We start from the raw sequence: 27,245 nt of genomic DNA, 5'->3' as shown, positions 1-27,245 counted from the left end.
CTCTTGAGATTCAGTTCATGGACAGATGTCCTGACATTTTCCTTGAGAATTCACTGGTAGAATTCATTGTTCCATCAACGATGGCAAGCCGTCCTGGCCCAGATGCAGAAAAACAGGCCCAAACCATGATACTACCACCACCATGTTTCACAGATGGGATAAGGTTCTTATGCTGGAATGCAGTGTTTTCCTTTCTCCAAACATAACGCTTCTCATTTAAACCAAAAAGTTCTATTTTGGTCTCATCCGTCCACAAAACATTTTTCCAAAAGCCTTCTGGCTTGTCCACGTGAGCTTTAGCAAACTGCAGACGAGCAGCAATGTTCTTTTTGGAGAGCAGTGGCTTTCTCCTTGCAACCCTGCCATGCACACCATTGTTGTTCAGTGTTCTCCTGATGGTGGACTCATGAACATTAACATTAGCCAATGCGAGAGAGGCCTTCAGTTGCTTAGAAGTTACCCTGGGGTCCTTTGTGACCTCGCTGGCTATTACACGCCTTGCTTTATTATCATTGCCTTGCTTTATTCATAACTCATCACCTTGCTGAGTTATCTTTATTGGTCAACCACTCCTGGGGAGGGTAACGATGGTCTTGAATTTCCTCCATTTGTACACAATCTGTCTGACTGTGGATTGGTGGATTCCAAACTCTTTAGAGATGGTTTTGTAACCTTTTCCAGCCTGACGAGCAGCAACAATGCTTTTTCTGAGGTCCTCAGAAATCTCCTTTGTTTGTACCATGATACACTTCCACAAACATGTGTTGTGAAGATCAGACTTTGATAGATCCCTGTTCTTTAAATAAAACAGGGTGCCCACTCACACCTGATTGTCATCCCATTGATTGAAAACACCTGACTCTAATTTCACCTTCAAATTAACTGCTAATCCTAGAGATTCACATACTTTTGCCACTCACAGATATGTAATATTGGATAATTTGCCTCAATAAATAAATGACCAAGTATAATATTTTTGTCTCATTTGTTTAACTGGGTTCCCTTTATCTACTTTTAGGACTTGCGTGAAAATCTGGTGATGTTTTAGCTCATATTTATGCAGAAATATAGAAAATTCTAAAGGGTTCAAAAAATTTCAGGCACCACTGTATTTCTATCATGCCAATTTCACTGGAGGTATTTATAGATTACAAATAACAAGGAGATGTCACTTATGGACGGCCTTCAAAACATCATGGTTCATGAACAATAAGCTCCTGACCACAGGAACATTATAATTTATTTATTTATTATTATTATTATTATTATTTGTTGTTGTTTTACTACATTTTTCCATTGGCTAATAAAATTATTAATGAAATTGACATGATGACAATGGCTCATATCATTGGGTATAAAAAACCTGACACATTAAGTCCTAATTTTTATCGTGACAGTGTTGGATTATTCAAATCCTGACTGCAGGTCATTCACTACAAGAAGCTCCTTCTCCTTCAGGATTTTATAGAATTCTGCTTTGGCAGCTCTTCCTCCTGAGTCGAGAAATCTGTACAATTTCCTCATTTTCTCCTGTGGTGTTGTTGCCTCGATGAGAACACTGTACATTTCATTGGTGATGATTTTCTTGGTGAGTAGAGCATCTGCTATTTCCAGTACTGATGCAACTCTCTGTATGAGTGTGTCTCTGTATTTATCTACAAATTCAACACCTAAAACAGAGAGAAACATTAACTTATAACAATGTACACTGCAGGACTCTTTCAACAGAATTCATCCCAAGTTCATCATAAGGACATTTATTTTGACAAATCAAAAGAATTTAAGATCAATAAATTTCATACTAATGTCAGGATCATGGATTGGAAATATTTATATTTCTAACAATATTTGACAATATTTCACGAGTTTGTTAAAATAGATAAAAGTGTTTGAGAACGCACAATGCATAAAGAGTTTGCGGGGTCAGAACTTGTTTCATGTTTTTCAATCTAATAAATTGTGCTCAAGGAAGCAAAAACAAAATCTAATGTTGCAATGCCCACTTTCTTCTTCTGGAAAAGAGCGGATGAAGTTTAAAGATAAATTATGCAAAGTTCAGTCAGAAAATCTTACCTTCATCCATTACAACTGGAGCTGCTTCTCGACTATTCACTGAGGAAACATGACAAAAAAAATTCACTGCTACAAAACTATAATGTTTCCTGAAGTCATATCATAGTAAAGCCAACCAAGAATGACATGTACGGTATATGAGCATCCCAGGCCTTATCAATCAGTGGTGAAGGTGAGTGTGAACCTGGAAGGTTTGGAATGGTAACGTTCTGGGTTGACTGTGGCAGGATGAAAGCTATGCTTACCCTTTCAGTCAAATTAGAAAACAACAATGAACTCTTGGTACCTGGAAGAAAGACCTGACGAGGCTCCCACACCTCCTCACCAATTTCATTTGAAAGACCTAATGTGAGGTCTTCAACCTCCGCCTTAAGGATCACCTCAAATGTGATGTGATAGTTGGGTCCATAGTCACAGAGAAATTTCTCAACCTAAAAATAACAAAGCTACTGTAGCTGAATGCACGATTTCAATGTGTTAATAAATCTTATTTCTCCACAAATGAAACTGTAGTTTACCTTTGGCTGGGATTTATGAGGTTCACAGAGTGGTCTGTATTTTTTATCAGGCGTCAGTTCACATATGGAGCTGCAAGGAATGTATGTGCTGCACTGGTGTTGTTTCCGCACCTTCATGGTCATTGAAGAACATTCAAGAAAAATACTGAAGTGAACTTAATTAAAAAAGCTTCATTTCAGTGAACTTTAAATTAATAAATGAAAAAAGAAAAGAAAATCAAAAATATCTGATCATCGATAGTTTGGTAGAAATTGTGTTCATCATAAAGAAGCGGCTAGAGATAATGAGATGAGATAAAGAAAAGAAAAACTGAAACTTCACATGTGAACACCGTCTGGAATAAATTGAATGCTAATGCTAAAATGCTAATTAAAATAAGTTCATAAAGGTGGGCTTGTAGATTACCTCTTCAACTGGCACATTTCCGGGCAACAAGTGAATATCCAGTTTTCTCCTCCTTTCCTTCTTTCCAATCATTTCTTTGGAGAAGAGAAGGACTTGGGCACTGATGGGGGTTTCCCCAAAGATTCTTTTCATAATCAGGCCAAACAAGGAGAGACCTTGGACTTCCAAGATCACGTGTGTGTTTGTTATTTCCAGGGGCTGAATGATCTCCACATTACTCTCAATGAAATGTGCCACAGCCAGTTCAATCTGATTGCGATCTAGAACACAAGCAGTGGTTCTGAGAAGGAACCGAGGGGTAAAAGCCAAGATCCAGCAGACAAACCCAAATATCTTTATACAAGTTATTTTTCCAATTATTATGGTGTGTATGGTGCCATTAGATACTCCGATGAGCAAAAACATCATGACCACTGACAGAGAAAGTAAATGCTGTTGATTATGTTAAGGTCAGGGATATATTACACAATGAGTGAATAGTCTGGTCTCATGATCAGCATGTTGAAGGTGAGAGAAATTGTAAGGTGTAAAGACCTGAGTGATTTTGACAATGGTCAGATCTTTGGAGCTACAGTAGATGGTCAGAGCATCTCCAATATAGCGAGGCTTGTGGGGTGCATCTGGCCAGAAGTGGTGTGAACATCCTGAAAGTGGTCTGAGGAGGGATGAACCAGCAACAAGTTGCTGGGCACCCAAGGCTCATTGATGCCTGAGGGCAACAAAGGCTATTCCATCTGGTCCAAACCAACAGATGGGCTACTGTGGCATAAGTCACAGAATATTTTAATGATGGCTCCTGAAGGAACGTATCACAACACCCTGCTGTGTATGGGGCTGCATAGCTTCAGACCTGCCAGAGTACCCGTGCTCAGCCCTGTCCTCTGGTAAAAGCACCCACAAGAAGCACACAATCACCAGAACTGGACCTTGGACCAACAGAAGATGGTCTTCCCATTTTCTTTGACATCACATGGCTTTGGCAGCATATTATTGGTCATAATGTTTTGGATCATTGGCATATTTTACAATATTGTTTATTGATGACATTACAAGTGCACACGTGTGACTTTAAAAATGAATAAGTAAAAAAAAAAACAGGCTTCCCACTTTTTATGGATATGTTTCAGTTGGCCTACTGTTTCACTCCCATTTCACGTTATTCTCACAGAGAACTCTGCATTTCTCTTGGATTATATTGATGATAAACATGGAACTCAAAATGATCTCCCTGTTTGTATCTCGCAGTGTGGGAAATGCAGATAAAGAATTGAACCTTCAGAGCAGTTGATGTTGTACAGGGGTCCTGCAGGCTGGAATTGGCCCAGGCCCTGCAACTGACCGTTATCCCAGGACACGACTGTGTACAGCACTTCCCCATTCTCTTTCATCTCAAAGCCAAGGTTGGTCAATTTGCAGTGAAACTGACCAGCACGAGAGCAACGAAATCTGCAGAGTAAAATACAGAAAGGACAGTAAAAACTTAATCTGTCTTGCTTCTTAACATCAATAATTCAGCAGATTTTTGTGAAGGACAGAATAAAATATGCCTGAGGTACCTGTATGCACCGCCGTCATCACCGTGTTTCACTAATTCAGGGATGAATACCTCTGTGATGACTGAATGCTTCTGAACAGGAGAAAACATTCATAATAAATTTACACATTATCCAGAGATGAATAATTATTCTGTGGTGCCAGTGAACCTACATATATGAAGACTCAAAAATAGTACAGTTGAGACCAAAAGTTTACATACACGCAAATATCAATGTTATTTCCAAAGGAGATCATTTCAAAATCGTAGCTCAGAAAAGCTTTTATTTCCTGTATCAGATTTTCAGTGAGTCAGAATTTTACATACACTTAATTACCATTTGGTGGCATTGCCTTTTAATTGCTTGAACTTGGATCAAATGCTTTGGGGTCATTCCATGTCAATTCACACACCCTCCCCAGTGACACCTCTTCAATTTGCCTGATATTTATTTCATTAGTGCCTTATGATTTCAAATGAAAGAATCCAAAATTTTAGCTTCCTAGCTGGAACGGTTTTTGAATTTTGGCCCTTCAAAGTTTGGGTGCCACGCCCATTTTTGGGGTCCGGGAATTGTACAATTAATTTGCAAGCATTTTTGGAGGCCCATATCTTTTGTTCTAAGGGGAATATAGACCTGTAAATTTCTATATCTATGTATTCTGGCCCTGTCTATCTGATTCTGCACCTAAAAATAGCACAAGTTTACTAACTTTAGAGATATTAACCCCTTAAAAGTGGATTTTTTTAATGACACATTTTTTTTTTACATTTCAGGGGTCCATATCTTGGAAAGTTTTTGTGTTGATAGGGTTTAAACTGATTTATCATCATATTTGGGAACTCTACTGTGTACTTGGAGAGTTTCAGGGCACTCAGAGCTTTGGTGGGGGTACAGGAGGGCCCCAAATATGGCTTCGGGACAAAATTACCATTTGGTACGTCCTACTTCAGGCCATTAGTTGGCCATGTGGGCACATGATGACTGGAATGAGCCTTTAACCCTCTCAACAGACACCTTTTATCAAACTTTTAAGCCAATAAAAACTTTGATTATCCAACTTCTTCAATATAAACTAAGCATTTGTATATGGTACTGTTTTTGCATATTTTCTGAAAAATCTGAAAAGTCCGGAAAGTAGGTCAGCTATTGTTTTAACTGTCAATTCAAATCAAAAGGTACTAAAACCAGGGCTTTGAACCGGTTCAAGGAACAAAAACGAAAACCGGGAACTTTTTCTATTTCACATGGAACAGAAACGAAACCAGAAACTTTATTATTTTTTATGTTCTGGAACAGAAACGCTTATTAAAAATAATGGTAACCGGTTAATACCAGTTTTTATTTCGTTCCTCAAAAAGTTTCCATAGCCTACAAATAAAATAGCCATTCTTCTCCTGCGCAAGTTTCTATGACCCGCTGGGGTTCACTTCCTGTGTGACGTTCGCTGACTGAATGGAGAGAGCGGGAAGGTGGACTGCTATCACGTCTCCATGTGATAAGTGAATTACTGAGCGTCTAAGCAAAGAAGAGCCTGAACGATGCAACCTCCCTATTGGCTGTTTGTAAAAATGTATCAGTTGTTGCCCTTCCCACGGGAATCATCACGGGCTCGAGAGACGAGACCTGACGAGTTAGTTCGTTGGTAGCAGAACAAAATGTCGACACAAATCGGGTTTTCAGAAAAGGAAAGAAAATAAACGGAGGGTTGAAAATACAAAAAAGGAGGCAGAAAATGCAAAACGAGTTTTAAGGTAGGACGAATGGTTACTTTTCTGAGGCAGCCCGCCGTGGCTGCCTGCAGGCTTATTTATTATAGCCCATTTAGTTAAAATAGTTGATATAAAATGTTTATAGTTATAGTTATGTGATGGTTGTCCTGATTTAGACTGGTGTTGTTGTTTTTTTTTGGGGGGGGGGGGTTGTTGCGCGATGTTGCACCCGGGTCCAGATTAGGGCAGAACCGGCCCTGGCTACATTTCAGGTGTAGTTTGTTTTATGTATGTATGTACTTGCATAGATGTGTACTTGGTCTTCCAATATGGCGCCTAACAAAATCTCGCAGCGCGGTGACATCATGCGGTAGCCCTCTATAGGGCCTGACTAGCCTTTGGTAACACACTAAACGAATTCTCTTTCATTTTTGGCACTTTTTCTGTTTGTGTAGATGGGAAAACATACTGAGAATCCAAATCGCCAACATTTGAAATAATAATTGTTTTGAATTATTTCTTGTCTTATTTAATGAAGGTTGTAATAGAATTAGCCTACATTTGGCTTAAGCCGGATGAGACAGAGACATAATTTTATAGCCATTTGTTAAACAGCTGACAGGGAACGTAATTAACCATTCCGGGAATGAAATTTTTTTGTTCTAACCGGTTCGGGAACGTCTATTGAATGGTGGAACCCAAAACCGGAAACGTTAAAATTCCGTTTCTGTTCAGAACGAACCAATAGGAAAAAATTCTGGTTCAAAGCCCTGACTAAAACACATTCAAATTATAAAATAGTAAGATTAAAACAAGGATAATATCACTGAACACATATATTTGAATATATAAACTGACAGTTTACATTTATTAACCCTTTGCACACTGTACACACACACGTAACTTAAACTACACTTACTTAAGAATAAATTAGTCATGTGATCAGATCAGACAATTTTAATGAGGCATGGACGCCATTTACTGCTGTAAAATACATGTAGGCACAATGCAAAACGATTCAATTCAATATAAAACCATAACCAGGCTCGCTGACTGACACTGACAGTTAAGCATGAATGTACTTTGGAAGAAGCCTCTCAATTCTTTCTACATCAACTGCAACAAGTTTATAACGCCGAGCACTACGAACTTGAATCTCTGACGCATTTACATGACATATAATGTCTTGAAATGGCACCCAGCATGGTGGATTTTGGCGGTTTTCAGCAGGCCAAGACAGAGTCGTGTTTGACCGTTTCATGAAATGACAATATACATCATTGTGTTCATCAGAACGGTCGACAATGTTTGCCACATACCAGTTATTGTCATACACACAAGCAATATATTGCCCAGGCTGATATGAACTGAAATCCTCTGCACCATCACAAGCATGACTTGGGGTTGCAGTAGAATCAGTACCATCAGTGGCACCCACCGACACAATGGAAAATGTCAAGTCCTGAGAAATCCTCCGTATCTCCAGTTTTCCATTGGAAATAGGTATGAAGCTGTGATGAGACCGAGTACCAGATATTGCCTTGGCTGATGAATACCTGCCCTCAAGTTTGAACTCTTTCTCATGAAGAAAGATACCCTCACTGGTAACAAATAAGAATTTCACATTCTCAATATGTTTGCTTACCCATTGATACATCTGTTCAGCAGTGAGAATGTGATCATCATCAGTGGCCTGCAGACTTGCTCGGGCAACCAGGCGCTTCACAGTGCCACCAATACCATCACATGGGCTCTTGCCATGCGATGTGGCAAAAAAAATGCCATTCAGCCTTCACACCAAAATCCTTTTCATGGTTGCACAAGTTCAAAAAGTCTTGGTTTAACTTCCAGATCGGATGTCAGAACAAATGTAGTAAAGCAACCAGGATGTTTTTCTTGGGATCATCCCCTTGTTTGCATCTTTCCCTTTCCTGTTTGAAAGATGCATTTAACTATTAAGTGTATAGTGGTCAGAGTTTGGTTGGATACAGGGAAAGGTGTCAAATGTAAAAAAAAAAAAAAAAAAATCAGCATCGTGAAACAGCCGGGAAAGGGTTTATCCCTTGTAATTGTCAATATAACTAATGGGGTATTGGGTATAAATAATCTTCCCATAGATTAAAATCACTATATGGGTGTGCTTTTACTACCTTAAACATGAATAGGCAGTCAAAACAACAGTTGACCTACTTTCCGGACTTAGGATTTTTCAGAAAATATGCAAAAATAGTACCATAAACAAATGCTTAGTTTATATTGAAGGAGTTGGATAATCAAAGTTTTTATAGGCTTAAAAGTTTGATAAAAGGTGTCTGTTGAGAGGGTTAAAGGTTCATTCCAGTCATCATGTGCCCACATGGCCAACTAATGACCTGAAGTAGGGCGTACCAAATGGTAATTTTGTCCCGAAGCCATATTTGGGGCCCTCCTGTACCCCCACCAAAGCTCTGAGTGCCCTGAAACTCTCTAAGTACACAGTAGAGTTCCCAAATATGATGATAAATCAGTTGAAACCCCATCAACATAAAAACTTTCCAAGATATGGACCCCCAAAATGTCAAAAATATTGTGTCATTAAAAAATCCACTTTTAAGGGGTTAATATCTCTAAAGTTAGTAAACCTGTGCTATTTTTAGGTGCAGAATCTGATAGACAGGGCCAGAATACATAGATATAGCAATTTACAGGTCTATATCCCTCTTAGAACAAAAAATATGGGCCTCCAAAAATGCTTGCAAATTAAGTGCGCAATTCCCGGACCCCAAAAGTGGGTGTGGCACCCAAACTTTGAAGGGCCATAACTCAAAAAACGTTCGAGCTAGGAAGCTAAAATTTTGGATTCTTTCATTTGACATCATAAGGCACTAAGAAAATAAAAATAAGGCAAATTGAAGAGGTGTCACTGGGGAGGTTTTGGGCATTTGTGTGAATTGACATGGAATGACCCTTTGGGTAGCTTTCCACAAGCTTCTCACAATACTTCTGCTCATTCCTTCTGACAGAACCGGTATAACTCAGTCAGGTTTATGGGCCTCTTTGCTCAGATACCCTTTTTCAGTCCAGTCCACACATTTCTGATGGAATCCAGGTCTGGGTTTTGTGATAGCCACTCCAATATGTTCACTTTGTTGTCTAAAAAGCATTTTGTTATAAATTTGTACATATGCTGAGAATCGATGTCCAGCTGGAAGACCTAATTGTGGCCAAATTTTAACTTTCTGCCTGATGTCTTGAAATGTTGCTTCATCATTTCGAGATAATCCTCCTTCCTCATGATGATGTCCATTTTCTGAGGCGCACCAGTCTCTTTTCCAAGAAAACACCCCACAGCATGATGCAGCCAACCCCATGCTTCTGAGTCAGGATGGTATTCTTCTTTTTAAAAGTGTCGTCATTTTCCATCCATAGAGAGTGCTGATTTAATCCAGCCAACCAGTATTTTCAGTTTGTTTGTTTGTTTCACCTACACCATACTGCTAAACTGTATTTGAAGAAACTGTGGGTGGTATAAAGAGCAACTGGACTTGCTTGAAGATTCTTGAAGACGTTTCACCTCTCATCCGAAAGGCTTCTGTCTGACTAATAGGGAGTATCAGGTATTTATCCTGTCATGGGTGAAAAGCAATCCGAAGGTGTCGTTGAGTCATCCTGTTGGTGTGGGTCACTGGGGCTGGGTGTGAATGGCCTAGAGTGTCGTTGGGGTGATCAATGGGTTGTTGGTCCTCTCTGTCCTCCTGTGAGTCACTGAAAACAGTTTTGGTGCGCATTCAGTTGTCTGGGAAGTATGCCAAGGACTGCATTGTAGGTGGCCGATAAATGATGTCTTAGACCCCCACCTCTGTTCAGTGATGGCCGTTCCAGGTTAACAAAAATGGCTTCTTTAACTCCTCGATCATACCAATGATCCTCTCTGGCTAAAATGCATACTTTGCAATCCTGGAATGAGTGTCCTTTGTTGTTAAGATGAAGATAGACCGCAGAGTCCTGACCTGAGGAACTGGCTCTCCTGTGTTGAGCCATGCGCCTGTGAAGCAGTTGTTTTGTTTTTCCCCAATATACGAGTCCGTGCATTCCTCACTGCACTGAATTGCATACACTATGTTGTCCTGTTTGTGTCTGGCTATTCTGTGGACCAGTTTCTGCTTCAGGGTTTTACTGGGTCTGAAATGTACCGGAATGCTGTGTTTGTAGAAGATCCTCCGGAGTTTCTCAGATAGACCAGAAATGTAGGGAATGACAATGTTCTTGCGTTTGTTTCTGTTATCCTCCTTGTCCGTTATGTTCCTTTTTCTGCTCTTGAAAAAAGCCCAGTTGGGATACCCACAGTTCTGAAGTGCTTTCTTGATGTGATTCTGCTCCTTCTCTTTTCCCTCTATCGTTAAAGAAGCCATTTTTGTTAACCTGGAACAGCCATCACTGAACAGAGGTGGGGGTGTAAGACATCATTTATCAGCCACCTACAATGCAGTCCTTGGCACACTTCCCAGACAACTGAATGCACACCAAAACCCAGCTGTTTCCAGTGACTCACAGGAGGACAGAGAGAACCAACAATCCATTGATCACCCTAACGACTCTCTAGACCATTCACACCCAGCCCCCAGTGACCCACACCAACAGGATGACTCAACGACACCTTAGGATTGCTTTTCACCCATGAGAGGATAAATACCTGATACTCTCTATTAGTCAGACAGAACTGAAGAAGCCTTTCAGATGAGAGGTGAAATGTCTTCAAGAATCTTCAAGCAAGTCCAGTTGCTCTTTTTACCACCCACAGTTTACTATGACCTGGATGACTGAGAATCTTCACAGACATGTATTTGAAGAACACGACAGCACCTGCTCTCTGTTCTCCTGCTGCAACTTCTGGTTTTGTTCACTGTTTCAAAACAGATACACAAGATTATAATTATTGACAGGTCCATAAATATTTTGAAAGTGAAAGTCTTATTTTACTGTGATTTTAGCTATCTACCACAATGTATAGGATTTGAAATTAAAAGTGAAGCTCAAAGTGCAGATTTTCAGCTTTAATTTGAGGATATTTCCATCCAAATCAAGTGAAGAATGGAGGAATTGCAGCATTTAGCATGATTGTGTGTGTGTGTGTTTGGCTACCTGTTGTGAAGGGACTTTTCTTCACTAGGGAAAGAATTCTATCATCCACCAGTTGTTTTTGAAGGTCTTCCAGGCCTTTTGGTGTCCCTGAGCTCACAAATGCATTGCTTCTTCTTAGAATGTGCATATAGTTGATTTGGCCACACTTAATGTTTTGCCATCACGCTGATGGGTTTATTTAGATTTTTCAGATTAATGATGACTTGGACTTTAGAATGATCCCCTGCTTCACTGGCAGTGACAGCTCTCTGGACTTCATATTAAGAGTTCACACCAACAGACTCCAAATACAAATCCCACACTTGAAATCAGCTCTGCATCTTTGATCTGCTTACCTGTAAGTGAAATAATGGGGAAATAAGACACATCTGGCCATGCATCAGCTGAGCAGCCAACTGTCCAATACTTTTGGTCCCTTAAAAAAAAATGGGCTGGGGTGTCGGCACCATCCACAAAGTGCTGTAATTCCTTCAACATTCACCAGATTTGGTTGTAAATACATTCAAATGAAAGCTGGAAGTCTGCACTTTGAAGCCATATTCATTACTAAAATCCACCTTCAATACACTGTGGGATCAATAATTTTGTCATTGTCTGAATATTTATGGACCCGACTGTATATCATCAAATGAAATGCATGTTTGAAGAAATATTTATTGGAAATGAGACGATTAATTCCTCACTGCTGTTTGTTGGTTTTCTGGTGTCTGGGTTGTTCATCAGAATCCTGAAGCACTTCTTCATCTGCACACCTGCTCAGAGAATCAAACACTTGCATGAGCACACACACATTCTCACACATGCTCTCTCTCTCACTCTCACACACATGCATGTGCTCTCTCTCTCTCACACACACACACAAAACAATGATAAATATTTCATAAAATAGAATAATTAACAGTTTTTGAGGACTCAGTGTGTTTATATAGAGAGGCAGATGACAAACACATAGCAGGTGTGCAAACACAGCACGGAGAGAATGGGGAAAAATGCAGAGCAGAGCACAAGGCACAGGTCAGGATCTGGAAGTTCCGGACTGGATCGTGACATTGCCATTGAACATGTAGGCAAAGCCCAGGCCTTTTGAAGTAATGTGTTCTGGACAGATGAATCAAACATACAGTTGTTTGGCCACAGTAAGAGTACACGTGTGGCGCAGACCAAAGATGACTTTTCAGCAGAAGAACCTCATACCAACTATAAAGCATGGTGGTGGAAATGTTCTGGTTTGGGGTTGCTTTGCTGCCTGAGGGACTGGGAAGCTTGCATTCGTTGATTCAATTATTAACTCATATCAAAAAGTGCTTGAAGATAATGTGAGGCTATTTGTTCAAAAGTTGAAGATGAACCTGAGGTGAACCTTTCAGAAAGATGGTGATCCTGAGCACATGAGCAAATCCACCAAGGAACAGCTCAAACAGAAGAAATGGAGCGTTATGGAACGACCTTGTCAAAGCCCAGATTTGAACCCCATTGAAATGTTGTGGGGAGCTTTGAAAAGGGCAATTGATGCAAGAAAACCTTCAAACATCTTGTACCTACAGGAATTTTGCCGAAAGAGTGGTCAAACTTTCAGCAAGCCAAAGTCAGAGACTGGTGGACAATTATACAAAACACAGACAAGTTGTTATTTCTGTTAAAGGGAGCAATACTAGATTCTGAAGCCAAGGGTGTACTTACTTTCTCCACTGATTAATATTACAGCTATTAATATTTTTGCTGAATAAATGATCGAAACAGCTCATTTTCCCTTGTTTTGTTCATCACCTTTATCTGTAGACACTGTATCAAAAGGGTGAAATGTTTAAATACATTGAGAAAAGTCTCCAATTCCCATGGGATTCACTTATTTTTTCACATGACCCATAGATAGATTAGAGCTCATATTACCTTTTGCTTACTGAAGGTAAGATTAGTGTGTGTGTGTGTGTGTGTGTACCTCAGTTTCTCCAGTGTACAGTGTGGATTCTCCAGACCAGCAGAGAGCAGCTTCACTCCTGAATCCTGCAGTTTATTTCCACTCAGATTCAGTTCTGTCAGACTGGAGAAAGTAAATCTGATTCTCATGTCCACATTTCAGTGTCTCATAGAATAATACATTCCAGTTTAAACAAAATAAATCAGTTGAGTTCACTGTGTAGAAGAAGGAACATGATGCATGAACATGAGTGTGAAGAGAAAAAGTAAGATTGGGCCTTGGACAGAATTTTACTGGGATAAAAGTCACAAATAAAGACACAATCAGTTATGTTTGTAATCTTCAGTGATAAAGTGATGATCCGAGTCGTGTGTGTGTGTGTGTGGGGGATATCAGGAACTCACTGTAGTGTCTCCAGTGTACAGTGTGGATCCTTCAGTAGATCAGAGAGCAGCTTCACTCCTGATTCTCCTGGATTATTACAGTTCAGATCCAGTTCTCTCAGGTGTGATGAGGGATTTGACCTCAGAGCTGAAACCAGAGCAGCAAAACCTTCACCTGTAATCCTGCAGTTCGACAACCTACAGAGAGAAACATGTCACAGTTACAGCATAAATCACTCAGCTTTACGACACAACACACACAATCTTTATATAGAGTACTCTAACTGTGTATATATATATATATATATATATATATATATATATATATATATATATACACACACCAACCTCAGTGTCTCCAGTGTACAGTGTGGATTCTCCAGTCCAGCAGAGAGCAGCTTCACTCCTGAATCCTGCAGGTTATTGTCCCTCAGGTCCAGTTCTCTCAGTCTGGAGGAGTTTGAGCTGAGAACTGAGGACAGAACTCTACAGCTTTCCTCTGTCAGTTGACACCGATACAGACTGGAAGAGAAACGATGAAATCTGTGAATATCTGATGGATAAATGAGGTGTGTTCCAGCAGTTGTTGAATAAAGTGTCTCCCTGAACACAAGGTTCTGATGTCAGAATAAAAATATACGAAGTAACTTTAAAAACGCACAATGGAATTCAACACGATATCACTTTAGATCCATGCATATATTTGAAATTTATGATATTGTATGTAATGCACACACATCTTGAAACATCGATAAAGGACATTTATTGTCAAACTCAAGAATTAATTCACAATAAAAAAATTCAAACTGACAGTTGGTCTATGTTCGGACCGTCATGCTGGAGATTCTGGGTCTGTGTCGTCCAGGGGTCTCAGCAGCAGTGACTGAGGGTGTCAGGAATCTGTCACGGAGGTGAGCTAGCCTGATGTGCTGATCCTGAACTGGCGTCGTGACTCGAGGCTGACCAGGGCGTGGACGATCCCTGGTGCTCCCTGTCTGTCTGTAACGCTGAATCAAACGGGAAATGGTCGAATGATGAACACCGAAGTGCCGGGCGACCTCTGTCTGTGTACTTCCGGCACGCAACATCCCGATGGCCTGTTCACGTTGATTTTGGCTTAGATGTGGCATCTTCAATAATGACAATTTTCCCATCATTTCCCCTAGGTATTTATAGGCAAGATTGTGTGTGTACAGTGTATGCAAAATTTGTTTGAAAATTAAAGCCTGTCCATGTCATTGACTACCCGAGTCATATTGTACGTTATTGAGTACAACTCCCTTAAATTCTGATTTGAGCACAGATTTGGAACTTATTCGGGCGGAACAAAGTTATTTTTCCATTGTGATATATTTCTTTTCTTCTTGAGATAAACTCAGCACGAATTCAGCAAGTTTTATCAATGTGCATTTTTAAAGTTACTTAGTGTATAAAATAAAGAGACTGTGTTTGTACTCGGACAGATCCACCTGTCTCAGCTCATATGAGACGATGGATTTGACTACATTTTTTATTATCTATTTATAGAATAGATGATATTTTTAATCTATTTTTATAATCTACTTTATTGTGTTATTCTTAGACCTCATTTATTTTTACCTCTATTTTATCTGTTTATTCTAATTATTTTATTTTTATCTTATTTAACTATATACCATTTTTTTTATCACACTGCCCATTAACTTTGATATTATTGGTTTTATATCCAACTTTGATTTTATGATTTCATGATCAATTTTACTATTTTTGATTGATTTTATGATCTTGTGTTTGATTTTCATGATTCTATTTGGTTTTATGTCTTTCGTCTTGCCTCATTATTTCTTTCCTTCTATTCTTCTTATTCGGCCGATCATGTATTTAACTGCATTTGTCTCAACTGTAAAGCGCTTTGGGTCACCTGCTGTTTTTAAATGTGCTGGAGAAATAAAGTGACTTGACATGAGTGTGGAGAGAGAAAGTAAGATTGGGCCTTGGATATAATTTTACTGGGATAAAAGTCACAAAGACACAATCAATTCTGTTTGGAATATTCAACTATAAAGTGATGATCTGAGTCCTGTGTGTGTGTGAGTACCTCAGTATCTCCAGTGTACAGTGTGGATTCTCCAGTCCAGCAGAGAGCAGCTTCACTCCTGAATCCTGCAGGTTATTGCAACTCAGGTTCAGTTCTCTCAGTCTGGAGGAGTTTGAGCTGAGAACTGAGGACAGAACTCTACAGCTTTCCTCTGTCAGATTACACCAACGCAGACTGGAAGAGAAACGATGAAATTTGTGAATATCTGATGAGTAAATGTAGCCATCTCAATCAGTTTCTGAGCAGAAGGGGACGTTGTAAGAATAGCAGGGGAAGAGGGGCCCGACAGTGAGGAGCGCGGTGCAGGGGTTTGTGTTCTTGGGCGGGGGAGTCTCCCCTCCGGGACACTTTATACTTAAAATTGTGCATTCTGGTGCATTTTAACTGCAGTGAAGCAGCTTTAGTACACTGCAATTTTCAGATAATTTTTCTGAAAATCTGTCACTTTTCAATTTTGATTAAAAAATTTACTGGTTTCAGGTCAACAAGGTATTTTAACTTTAACTTAAGAGCACTTATCTGTGTTATTTGAAGTTTGTTCTGGTTTAATGTTGGTATTCATCGGTCCCAGCAGACAAAATTTTAAAATGGTGTTTGGAGCATTATTTTTCACTTATCAAGAAAACAAAAAGCAAATAAACACACAAAGTTCAAGTCATTAACAGTTTTTGAGATATGGAGTTTCGGAAAACCCAAAATTCAGCAGTCATCAGAGCTAAAAATGCACATTTAGTGACTCCATATCTGCAAAAGTAAAGGCTGCACAGACCTTTCAAAGCTTGTTAGCAGCATCACCTCCTGCCAGTGTGAACTCCTCACAATTTTGTGCCTCTGTCTTGAATCATAAACAAATGCAAGGGCTTTTAAAAGTGCATGAAGCACTCTTTCATCTCTTTGGGAAACAGGCAGAATCAGCTCTGGCAGGATTTTCAAAGGTCATTCATTTCGTAACTCAGTAATTCTCCAGCTTTTATATTGATTATATTGGTGTACATACTGTGGAAATAAAAAGTGTACACACCCCATTAAAATGATAGGTTTTTCTGATGTTAAAAAAAATGAGACAACAATAAATAATTTCAAAACTTTTCCCACATTTAACGTGACCTATAACCTGTACAATACAATTTAAAAACAAACAAATCTGTTTGGGGGGAAAACATAAAAAAAAAGTACAATAAGCTGGTTGCATAAGTGTGCACACCCTGAAACTCATACTTTGTTGAAGCACCTTTTGATTTAATTACAGCATTCAGTCTTTTTGGGTCGGAGTCTATCAGCCTGCCACATCTACACTTGGCAATATTTGCCCACTCTTCCTTGCAAAACCACTCTGATTGCAAGTGCATCTCTTGTGAACAGCCCTTTTCAGGTCACCCCACAGATTTTCAATTGGATTTAGGTCTGGGTTCTGGCTGGGCCGTTCTGAACATTTTTTGGGGTCATTGTAATGCTGAAAGATGAAATTCCTCTTTATCTTCAGCTTTCTATCAGACACCTGAAGGTTTTGGGCCAAAACTGACTGGTATTTAGAACTGCTGATAATTCCCTCCACCTTGACTAAAGCCCCTGTTCCAGCTGAAGAAAAACGACCCCAAAACATGATGCTGCCTCCACCATGCTTCACCGTGGGTATGGTGTTCTTTTGGTGATGTGCAGTGTTGTTTTTGCACCAAACAGAGATGTAGTTAGGATCTGGCTTCGCAACAATGATCAGGTGTCTGATTCTAGTGATGTGGATGCTGTCTTTTGCATCCTCAGACAAGATTTTGCTAGTGCTGAATATTGAGGTATGCCTCTGGCCGATTTCTACTCCACTACACTCTATGTCAATGAGCAACCTCTGGATTACTGTATTAGGCTGAATAAGGCAGCTGAGATAGTGGAACAGTCATTGGAACATGAAGGCAGGGCATTACGGCTGCAGACTGTAGAGGTTGCTGCCATGTTCATTAGGCACTGCCCTCACCAAGATCTTGCCTTGATGTTTCTAAGTAAGCCTCAGAGTGAGTGGACGGCCTGTGAAGTCCAAGCATGTCTAGATGAGTTTTTAAGAAATTGCAAGGGACAGAGGGGCCATCTATCACAGCATGCTGCTTCTGTTGTCATGCCTGTAGGTGGGTCTGTGGGTTGCAATACATTAGAGTGTCCAGTGGGGGTGGTCAAGCCAGGATAGCCTTTCTGCTTTATCAGTCAAGAGAGGTTCTGGCAGCCATGTAGGTAATGGTGACTGTATTTTGCAGTCTATTGGCCTGGGTGTTATACCCACTGACAGCTGTCAGGTTTCCTCCCACTGGAAGGATAAGTTAGTGGATCTGATTAAGGAATATGAAGGTGTCTTTTCCTGGCATCATCTTGACTTTGGTGAGGCCCGCGAGTTCTGCCACAGCATTACAGTGGTGCTTGAAAGTTGGTGAACCCTTGTGAATTTTCTTTATTTCTACATAAATATGACCTAAAACATCATCAGATTTTCATGAAAGTCCTAAAAGTAGATAAAGAGAATGCAGTTAAACAAACGAGGCAAAAATATTATACTTGGTCATTTATTTATTGAGGAAAATGATCCAATATTACATATCTGTGAGTGGCAAAAGTGTGTGACCCTTTGCTTTCAGTATCTGGTGTGACCCCCTTGTGCAGGAATAACTGCAACTAAAATGTATCCGGTAACTGTTGATCAGTCCTGCATACCGGCTTGGAGGAATTTTAGCCCATTCCTCCGTACAGAACAGCTTCAACTCTGGGATGTTGGTGGGTTTCCTCACATGAACTGCTCGCTTCAGGTCCTTCCACAACATTTCCATTGGATTAAGGTCAGGACTTTGACTTGGCCATTCCAAAACATTAACTTTTATTCTTCTTTAACCATTCTTTGGTAGAACCAGTTGTGTGCTAAGGATTGTTGTCTTGCTGCATGACCCACCTTCTCTTGAGATTCAGTTCATGGACGGATGTCCTGACATTTTCCTTTAGAATTTGCTGGTATATTTCAGAATTCATTGTTCCATCAACGATGGCAAGCCGCCCTGACCCAGATGCAGCAAAACAGGCCCAAACCATGATGCTACCACCACCATGTTTCACAGATGGGATAAGGTTCTTATGCTGGAATGCAGTGTTTTCCTTTCTCCAAACCTAACACTTCTCATTTAACCCAAAAAGTTCTATTTTGGCCTCATCCATCCACCAAAAATTTTTCCAATAGCCTTCTGGCTTGTCTACATGATCTTTAGCAAACTGCAGATGAACAGCAATGTTCTTTTGGAGAGCAGTGGCTTTCTCCTTGCAACCCTGCCATGCACACCATTGTTGTTCAGTGTTCTCCTGATGGTGGGCTCATGAATATTAACATTAGCCAATGTGAGAGAGGCCTTCAGTTGCTTAGAAGTTACCCTGGGGTCCTGTATGACCTCGCCGCCTATTACATGCCTTACTCTTGGAGTGATCTTTGTTGGTCAACCACTCCTGGGGAGGGTAACAATGGTCTTGAATTTCCTCCATTTGTACACAGTCTGTTTGACTGTGGATTGGTGGAGTCCAAACTCTTTAGAGATGGTTTTGCAACCTTTTCCAGCCTGATGAGCATCAACAACGCTTTTTCTGAGGTCCTCAGAAATCTCCTTTGTTTGTGCCATGAGACACTTCCACAAACATGTGTTGTGAAGATCAGACTTTGATAGATCCCTATTCTTTCAATAAAACAGGGTGCCCACTCACACCTGACTTTCATCCTATTGCTTGAAAACACCTGACTCTAATTTCACCTTCAAATTAACTGCGAATCCTAGAGGTTCACATATTTTTGCCACTCACCAATATGTAATATTGGACCATTTTCCTCAATAAATTAATGACCAAATATCATATTTTTGTCTCATTTGTTTAACTGGGTTCTCTTTATCTAGTTTTAGGACTTGTGTGAAAATTTGATGATGTTTTAGGTCATATTTATGCAGAATTATAGAAAATTCTAAAGGGTTCACAAACTTTCAAGCACCACTGGAGGTTGATAGATGACCGTCCCTTCAGGTTGCCATACCACAGGTTGTGGCCAGCTCATTCTCAGAAGTTGAAAGAAACTCTGGATGAGATGGAGGAGAGGGAAATCATCAGGAAATCTAGCACTGACTAGGCTTGCCCACTTGTATTGATGTGGAAGAACAATGGAGACCTGTGGATATACACTGACATTAGGTGGCTGAATGCATGCACTGTTAAAGATGCCCACCCGCTTCCTCACCAAGCAGATGTTCTTGCTGCTCTGAGTGGAAATGTATTTTTCTCCACTATGGATTTAACGTCAGGCTACTATAATGTGCTGCTGCATGAGTATAACAGGCTTCCTCAGGGTCTTTGTAATAATCCTGCTACTTTCATGTGGATGATGCTCTCCATCTTTGGAGATCAAAATTTCTTAAGTCTTTGTGTAATTTGGATGACTTGTGAGTGTTTGGCAGATCAGAGGAAGAGAGTTTACAGTGGTTCCGCATGGTGTTTAATCGGTTGAAAGAACACAACCTGAAGCTTTCACCTGCCAAGTACAACTTCCTGAGGCAATCTATAAAAAATTTTGGGTCATATAATTTCTCAGGAGGGTGTTGCTAATGATCAAGATAAGGTGGAGGCTATTGTGAATATCTCACAATCAGATCTGATGGAGTCTAACGGCATCATGCCATCTGAAAGCAAACTCTGCTCCTTCCTTGGCATGGTGGTTTTCTACCAGCATTTCATTGAATACTGTTCTGTACTTGTGAGGCCACTGTTTGCACTCACAGAGGGTTCTAAGCGGCCGTGCAAAAGTAAGGGTGTGAGCAGGCCTGTGCAGAAGAGAAAGCTCTGTCCTCAGGACTAGTCCCCTGAGTGTACAGAGGCTTTTCAGAATCTTAAGGTGGCACTGGTGAACAGTGTGCCATTCGCTCACCCAGATTTCACTCAGCCTTTCCTCTTGTCTGTCAATGCATCCATTAGGGGTCTGAGGGCTGTTCTGTCTCAGGTGCAGCAGAATGAGGACAAAGCTCAGCCAATTGCTTTCGTGAGTCATTCACTGAATCATGCTCAGTCAAAGTATCCTGCTCATCGGCTTGAATTTTTTGCTATGAAGTGGGCTATCTATAACAAGTTTATTCATTGGTTGTGAGGCCACAAGTTCACAGTGTGGACAGACAATAACCCACTCAAGTATGTCTTGACAAAGCCGAAGCTTGATGCTTGTGAGCAATGCTGGGTGGCCAAGCTGGCTCCTTTTGATTTTGACATCTTGTACAGGTAGTTGTTGACTTACAACCTATGCAACTTACGACCGATCAACTTTACGACCGTCTGTTTATGACTGGCAAGTGTTTCCCAGCTGAGCTAGCTGAGCGTACAACAGTTTCCACCCCAGGTCCTGGTTTATGAAACGAGCAAATCCTCCCGCCAGCCCGAGCGCTGCAACAGCTGATGATGACATAGACAACCCACAGCCAAGCACCAGTGATGTCAGCGGTCACTAAGTTTTGTATTTTGCTATGTTTTACATTTGTATTTTGATAGGTTTCAAACTAAAATGTTTTCTATTTTTCACACCTGTATTTCGTATTTTTTGTTTTGCACATATTAAATGAATTGTACTGTACACAGTGTAGTATGCAGTGTTTGACTTAAACCAAATAATGAGCCAAGGTAAGGAAATAAGAAAATGTTGATAAAATAAGACTTTAAGATGATTACAATATCATTACACATCACAGTATACTTACGTTCATTTAAAATAGGCTGACTTACGACCAGATCGGTTTATGACCGGTCAGTCATAACCAAACGCAGTCGTAAGTCGACGACTACCTGTATATTCTAGGTCCCAAGAATGTTGTGGCTGATGCCCTGAGCAAAGACCCTTTTGTGAGGTCCAGAATCATATGTGGCAGATCACAGAATCCAGGGACACATGTCGGCCCGGGGGCATTTTGAGTTATTGACAGATTCAGAAAGTACAGTTTCTAGGCTTTCCAATGATGCCTTCCATGTGGAGATCTGACAATATTTGAAGAATGTGTGGCCTTTTGAAAGTGTATACTTCTTAAAACAGAAAAGGGAGAAAATCGCCCTCAAAGTTTTCCATCTCAGCTACTCTGGGTGTAGGGCGGGCACATAATGGTGCTCATCTGCATGACATTAAGGAAAGCCCTACCCCTTACGAGCTAGCACGATACTGCTTTCATGTAAACAAAAATCACCACGTCAATTTTCCTTCCATGCAAAGTATGCCCAACACAATTATGAAGTACAAAAATAAGTCCTAAAGTATACTTTAACGTTTTGTGGTTGAAAAATTACTCACACCGTAAGAAAGAAAGATAGCACGATGATGACACAACTAACACAACACTAGTTTCATGTAAAGCCTCGGTCACAACCGGCCGTACAGTACGCGCTCCTACGGCCGGTCTACATGCAAAAAACGCAAGAAACACACGGAGAGCGCGCATGAAACGCATGAGAGCACGCGTGTGAAAAGCACGAGAGCACACGTGTGATGTGCTGATTTTCGAGCCGCAGACCGGCCGCAGAGGTTCTTTGTCATGTCAAACAAACTCTACGGGTGCTTAGATTTTTTTCAGGTTACAAGACAAACTTATGGCCAACGCGCGTCTTTCTCCATGAACAAAAAAAAAAAACGCAGCGATTTGGGAAACGCCAAAAATCACACGTCCGGTTGTGACCTAGGCTTAACCAAACCACAACACTCTCCGTTACATGCAAAAATAACCACACAGCCTTAGATTAATAAACTCACCCCATCAGAAAGAGAAACGGCGCCTTGCACACACCAATGCCTCCGATGGAATGTAATCCTAGAACGGTCCGTGTATCATCCAATCATTCAAGTATTCCATTCAATCTGGAAAACGAGGTTGCAGTTTTTTTTGCTAGAAATGGTGATCTCCGATGTAAATACCGTGTGTCTGTTTGCTTCGCGGTGTTTGCTCCTCTGCGCTCTGTTTAGTAACTCATTCCATAGTGAAATCACACGCCTGTATGCAGGTTAAGTAGCCATGCGCTCAACTCGGATCATACAGCTGATTCGCGGAAAAAAAAACAAAAGACTTAAATCATCATGTGAATGGCCCATATGGTAATTTACCCACACCCCCCAGCAGGCTACAGTCCTGACAAAAACGAGACAATTTGCAACAAAAAATGTATGCTTTTCCAACAAAACAATCTATTATCTGAAATATTGATTGCATTCTTCAAGATCTCAACTTGCACATGATGGAAAAAAACAAAAATCACAAATTTCGAAAAAAAAATGCTTCTTTTGCGATTATCTCGGATTCGTTTCGGCCGACATGTGTCCCTGGATTCGGTGAGGGGTCACATATATCGCCTGACCAGAACCCCTTATGCCGATCTGCTTAAAGAGGCAGAGATCTTACATGTGGATTCAGTCCAGGATAATGTTTCACTTGTCTTCTGAGCTTTCTGACATTAGAGAGCAGCAAGCAGCTTCCATGTCTGGCTGTGTGTGTGTGTGTGTGTGTGTGTGTGTGTGTGTGTGTGTGTGTGTGTGTGTGTGTTGGGGCCACACATGTCATTCAGAATGGCACAGGAGGCAGGGTCTTGCGTGCAGAAGTCTCAGCTGTGCTGCAGTCTTCTCATCACTGGGAGCATGGTCCTAGGCTTAGGGCCATTTCTCATGCTCAGCAGTTGACTGATCAGAGTCCTTTGCCTGTTCTTCGTCATGGTGGGCTGTGTGACAGGCTGTGTCAGGATGCTACTATCAGCAGAGTTAGGTTCTTTGTTTATAGAGGACAGTGACTGTCCGGGTGTGAGAGAGTTCATGAATTCTGGGAAACTCTGAGAACCTTGAGGCAGTGGGGTAAACTCACCATATGGTTGGGTGTACTTTACAGGGTGTCTAAGAATCCTGTCAGTAAAATAAAAAAAAAAAAAACCTTCCAGTATGTGGTGCCTGAATTGCTGAGACATCTGGTGTTAAAAGGAGTTCAAGATGAGGCAGATCATCAGGGCCACTGGCGAACTTTGTGGCTGGCCAGACAAAGACTTTTCTGGGACACCCTTGAAAAAGACATCAGGGATTATGTTCACAAGTGCAAAAGGTAGAGGTCTGCGCGGGTCGGATTTTTCAGTCCCACTCCCGCCCACGCCCGCATTGTGCAGTCCCGCTCCCACCCGCACCCGCAAAGAATTATGATTTTCAGTCCCGCTCCCGCCCGCGCCCACAAAAAAATTGATTTTCAGTCCCGCTCCCACCCGCGCCTGCCATATTTTGTCCTGCTCCCGCCCGCAAATCCCGCATGATGCAGACGTTCGCGTTATTTCTCAGGAAAGTTCTTGTCTTGACACAGCGTGATGGTGCCCCGCCCCCTCCTTTGAGTGGATTTGAGCATAAATATCTACAGCTCACGTTCACGTTTGTTATTATTTACCTTGTTTCTGAATTCAGCATGTAGTGTCTCTAATAATAATAATTCGTGCTGTCAAGCGATTAAAATATTTAATCGTGAATTGCACATTTTTATCACATGAGAAACCATTGTAATTCTCTGATCAGCATAAAAAAGTGAATGAGCTTAGTTTGTACCAATGGTGCTGTTTGTTTGTTTGTTTGTTTGTTTGTTTTTTTATTGCAAAGCAGAGCTAGTAAGAGAAGTGAATTGATTTACTGCTTGAGTTAGTCTACAACTCTAATCAGAGAGACAGGTTACACAGTGACGGTAGGCTTGACTCAATGCTATCCCAGAAATCCTTCCTGTAATATGCAAATTTGGCCGCCTCTGATTGGACAGCCAAATTTGCATATTACAGGAAGGATTTCTGGGATAGCATTGAGTCAAGCCTACTGTCACTGTGTAACCTGTCTCTCTGATTAGAGCTGTAGACTAACGCAAGCAGTAAATCACTTCACTCATGGTTCTCTTGCTAGCTGGGTGTGAACTGTGAGTCATTAGAGTGATCAAAGAATTTCCTGTTAGGGTGATCAATGGCAAATTTAAGATGCTATTCTTCACTCAATCTGGCAATCTGACTCTCTCTGCAAATTTAGGCATCTTAAAATGTTTTTATTAATGTCAAATAAAATATCCAGCACAAATTATATATGATAGATATAAATTAATAATTTATAAATTTTATTTCAAACACGTTTTTAGTTAGCGGGACTGCAGCTTATCACCACTCCCGCCCGTGCCGCACGCGCATATGTGCACTTCCGGTCCCACCTGCGCCCGCAATGAGCTTTCAAAATTTGTCCCGTGCCGCACTGCTTTGGGGTGGGTCCCGCGGGACTCCCGCGGGAGTGCAGGGCTCTAGCAAGAGGTGTGTCATTAGCAAGATTCCAGAACCTGAGGCTTGGATTCCTGTCGTTTCCATTGCTACTTCAGCTCCCTTAGAATTAGTATGCATTGAATTTTGGTCTGCAGAAGATTCTAATAACAAGTCTATTGATGTCTTGGTGGTGACCGACCACTTTACTAAACTGGTGTGTGCATATCCCTGCCCTAATCAGTCTGCAAAGTCTGTAGCTCGGGTTCTGTTGAATAATTTCTTGTGTGTATGGTTTCCCTGCGTGTATTCACTCCAATCAAGGGGGGGGGGGGATTTTGAGAGCTCTTTGATTGCAGAGCTGCTCCTGTTGGCTGGTGTGGAGAAATCTCACACCACACCATGTGGGAGATCACAAGGTGTAGATCTGGAGGGTCCTCAGACATCGAGTGTTTTGGGAAACTGGGATGTATGGATGCTGTCAGTCCCCCACTCGCTTGCTCACTTGAGTTTGTTGATGGTGTAGTGGCTGGCTGCTTTATGTCCCAGGGCTCCCTCATGCCTGTGTTACCTTCTGGCTCTCCCATTTTAGTTATGCTGTCATAGTTAGTTTTTCTGGAGTCCCTGCTTGTACTCAGCACAAAATGTATACTGTTCCTACTTACTCAGGTGACATTGGGCATACCTAACAACCTGTTTTCTCTCCCCCCCCAAATCTGTCCCTCTGAGTTACATGTCAATCCTGGGATCGAGATGCTGAACCTCTTCTGCTCCTCAGAACCTGCCTGATCCATCCTGATGCCCTATGTCTGGTTGGAGTCTCATCACATCGCTGCTGTGGAGGACGGCCCCATATGGACAGTTGAAAGTCACACTTGGAAGACACTCTGGACACTTACAGTCATGCTTTTATGGCTGAGAACTACAGTTGACTTGCTAACTTTAGGACTGCAGTTGTCATGAACAGTTTTGCACTCAAGTTTCCATCAATGAATAGTTATAACATCAACGAAACTGATTTCATGTTAAAACTGTTAATGTTATCATCATGTTATCTGTTGTTGCCCAAATGAGGATGGGTTCCCTTTTGAGTCTGGTTCCTCTCGAGGTTTCTTCCTCATGTCGTCTGAGGGAGATTTTCTTTGCCACCATTGCCACAGGCTTGCTCATTGGGGATAGATTAAGGATAAAATTAGTTCATGTCTTAAGTAATTCAAATTCTGTAAAGCTGCTTTGGGACAATGTCTATTGTTTGTTTATAGAATATGGTGACCGTCCAGGTGTGAGAGAGTTCATGAATCCTGGGAAACTCTGAGAACCTTGAGGCAGTGGGTTCATTGGGTTCAACTCACCACATAGTTGGGTATACTTTACAGGGAGTTTAAGAATCCTGTCAGTAAAAAAAAAAACTTCCAGTATGTGGTGCCTGAATTGCTGAGATATCTGGTGTTAAAAGGGGTTCACGATGAGGCAGATCATCAGGGCCAGTGGCGAACTTTGTGGCTGGCCAGACAAAGATTTTTCTGGGACACCCTTGAAAAAGACATCAGGGATTATGTTCACAAGTGCAAGAGGTGTGTCGTTTGCAAGATTCTGGAACCTGAGGCTCAGATCCCTCTCATTTCCATTGCTACCTCAGCTCCCTTAGAATTAGTATGCACTGATTTTTGGTCAGCAGAAGATTCTAATAACAAGTCTATTGATGTCTTGGTGATGACCAACCACTTTACTCAACTGGCATGTGCATATCCCTGCCCTAATCAGTCTGCAAAGTCTGTGGCTCGGGGTCTGTGGAATAATTTATTTTGTGTAATGGTTTCCCTGCATGTACACACTCCGATCAAGGGGGAAATTTTGAGAGCTCTTTGACTGCAGAGCTGCTCCTCTTGGCTGGTGTGGAGAAATCTCACACCACACCATATCACCCCATGGGGAATAGTCAAGCAGAGAAGATGAACTGCACTTTAGGGAAAATGATTTGAGCTCTACCACCCAGGTCAAAGGCCAAGTGGCCTCAGATGCTTAACACACTGACATTTGCATATAATTGCACCATACATGAAACCGTGGGCTTCCCCCCCTTTCTTATTAATGTATGGTCGCACTCCCAGGTTGTCCATCGACTTGATGTTTAAAAGTGTTCTGCTGGATGGGGATACAGTGGACATAGACACAAATGTAGAGTCTTTGGGGAGGGATCTGAGGGAAGCCATGACCTTGGCTCAATCT

General features: G+C 41.1%; 2 protein-coding genes across 2 annotated transcripts in view; both read right to left on the bottom strand.

Moving 5' to 3' along the window:
- Positions 1-1,279: 1,279 nt before the first annotated feature.
- Positions 1,280-3,549, bottom strand: LOC132886379 (NACHT, LRR and PYD domains-containing protein 1a-like). The gene is made up of 5 exons (XM_060920966.1): positions 2,998-3,549; positions 2,592-2,702; positions 2,360-2,504; positions 2,074-2,112; positions 1,280-1,670 (listed from the first exon to the last, which is right to left on the bottom strand). The coding sequence occupies exons 1-5, from the start codon at positions 3,403-3,405 to the stop codon at positions 1,405-1,407; spliced, it is 969 nt and encodes a 322-aa protein (XP_060776949.1). The 5' UTR covers positions 3,406-3,549; the 3' UTR covers positions 1,280-1,404.
- Positions 3,550-4,211: 662 nt separating this feature from the next.
- The window catches only part of LOC132885812 (NACHT, LRR and PYD domains-containing protein 12-like), a 38,602-nt gene continuing 15,568 nt past the window's right edge, over positions 4,212-27,245 (bottom strand). Inside the window, exons 10-17 of the mRNA XM_060920330.1 lie at positions 15,744-15,917; positions 14,015-14,188; positions 13,688-13,864; positions 13,305-13,406; positions 12,049-12,117; positions 11,087-11,126; positions 4,554-4,624; positions 4,212-4,443 (exon numbers count right to left, since the gene is read on the bottom strand). Of these exons, the coding sequence (XP_060776313.1) occupies positions 4,212-4,443; positions 4,554-4,624; positions 11,087-11,126; positions 12,049-12,117; positions 13,305-13,406; positions 13,688-13,864; positions 14,015-14,188; positions 15,744-15,917 (1,039 nt within the window). The remainder of the gene's footprint in view (positions 4,444-4,553; positions 4,625-11,086; positions 11,127-12,048; positions 12,118-13,304; positions 13,407-13,687; positions 13,865-14,014; positions 14,189-15,743; positions 15,918-27,245) is intronic.

The sequence above is a fragment of the Neoarius graeffei genome, chromosome 5, assembly GCF_027579695.1.
Source record: "Neoarius graeffei isolate fNeoGra1 chromosome 5, fNeoGra1.pri, whole genome shotgun sequence".
Taxonomy (NCBI): domain Eukaryota; kingdom Metazoa; phylum Chordata; class Actinopteri; order Siluriformes; family Ariidae; genus Neoarius; species Neoarius graeffei.
The sequence above is the reverse complement of the archived record's forward strand: the minus strand, read 5'-3'. Positions and strand labels throughout refer to the sequence as shown.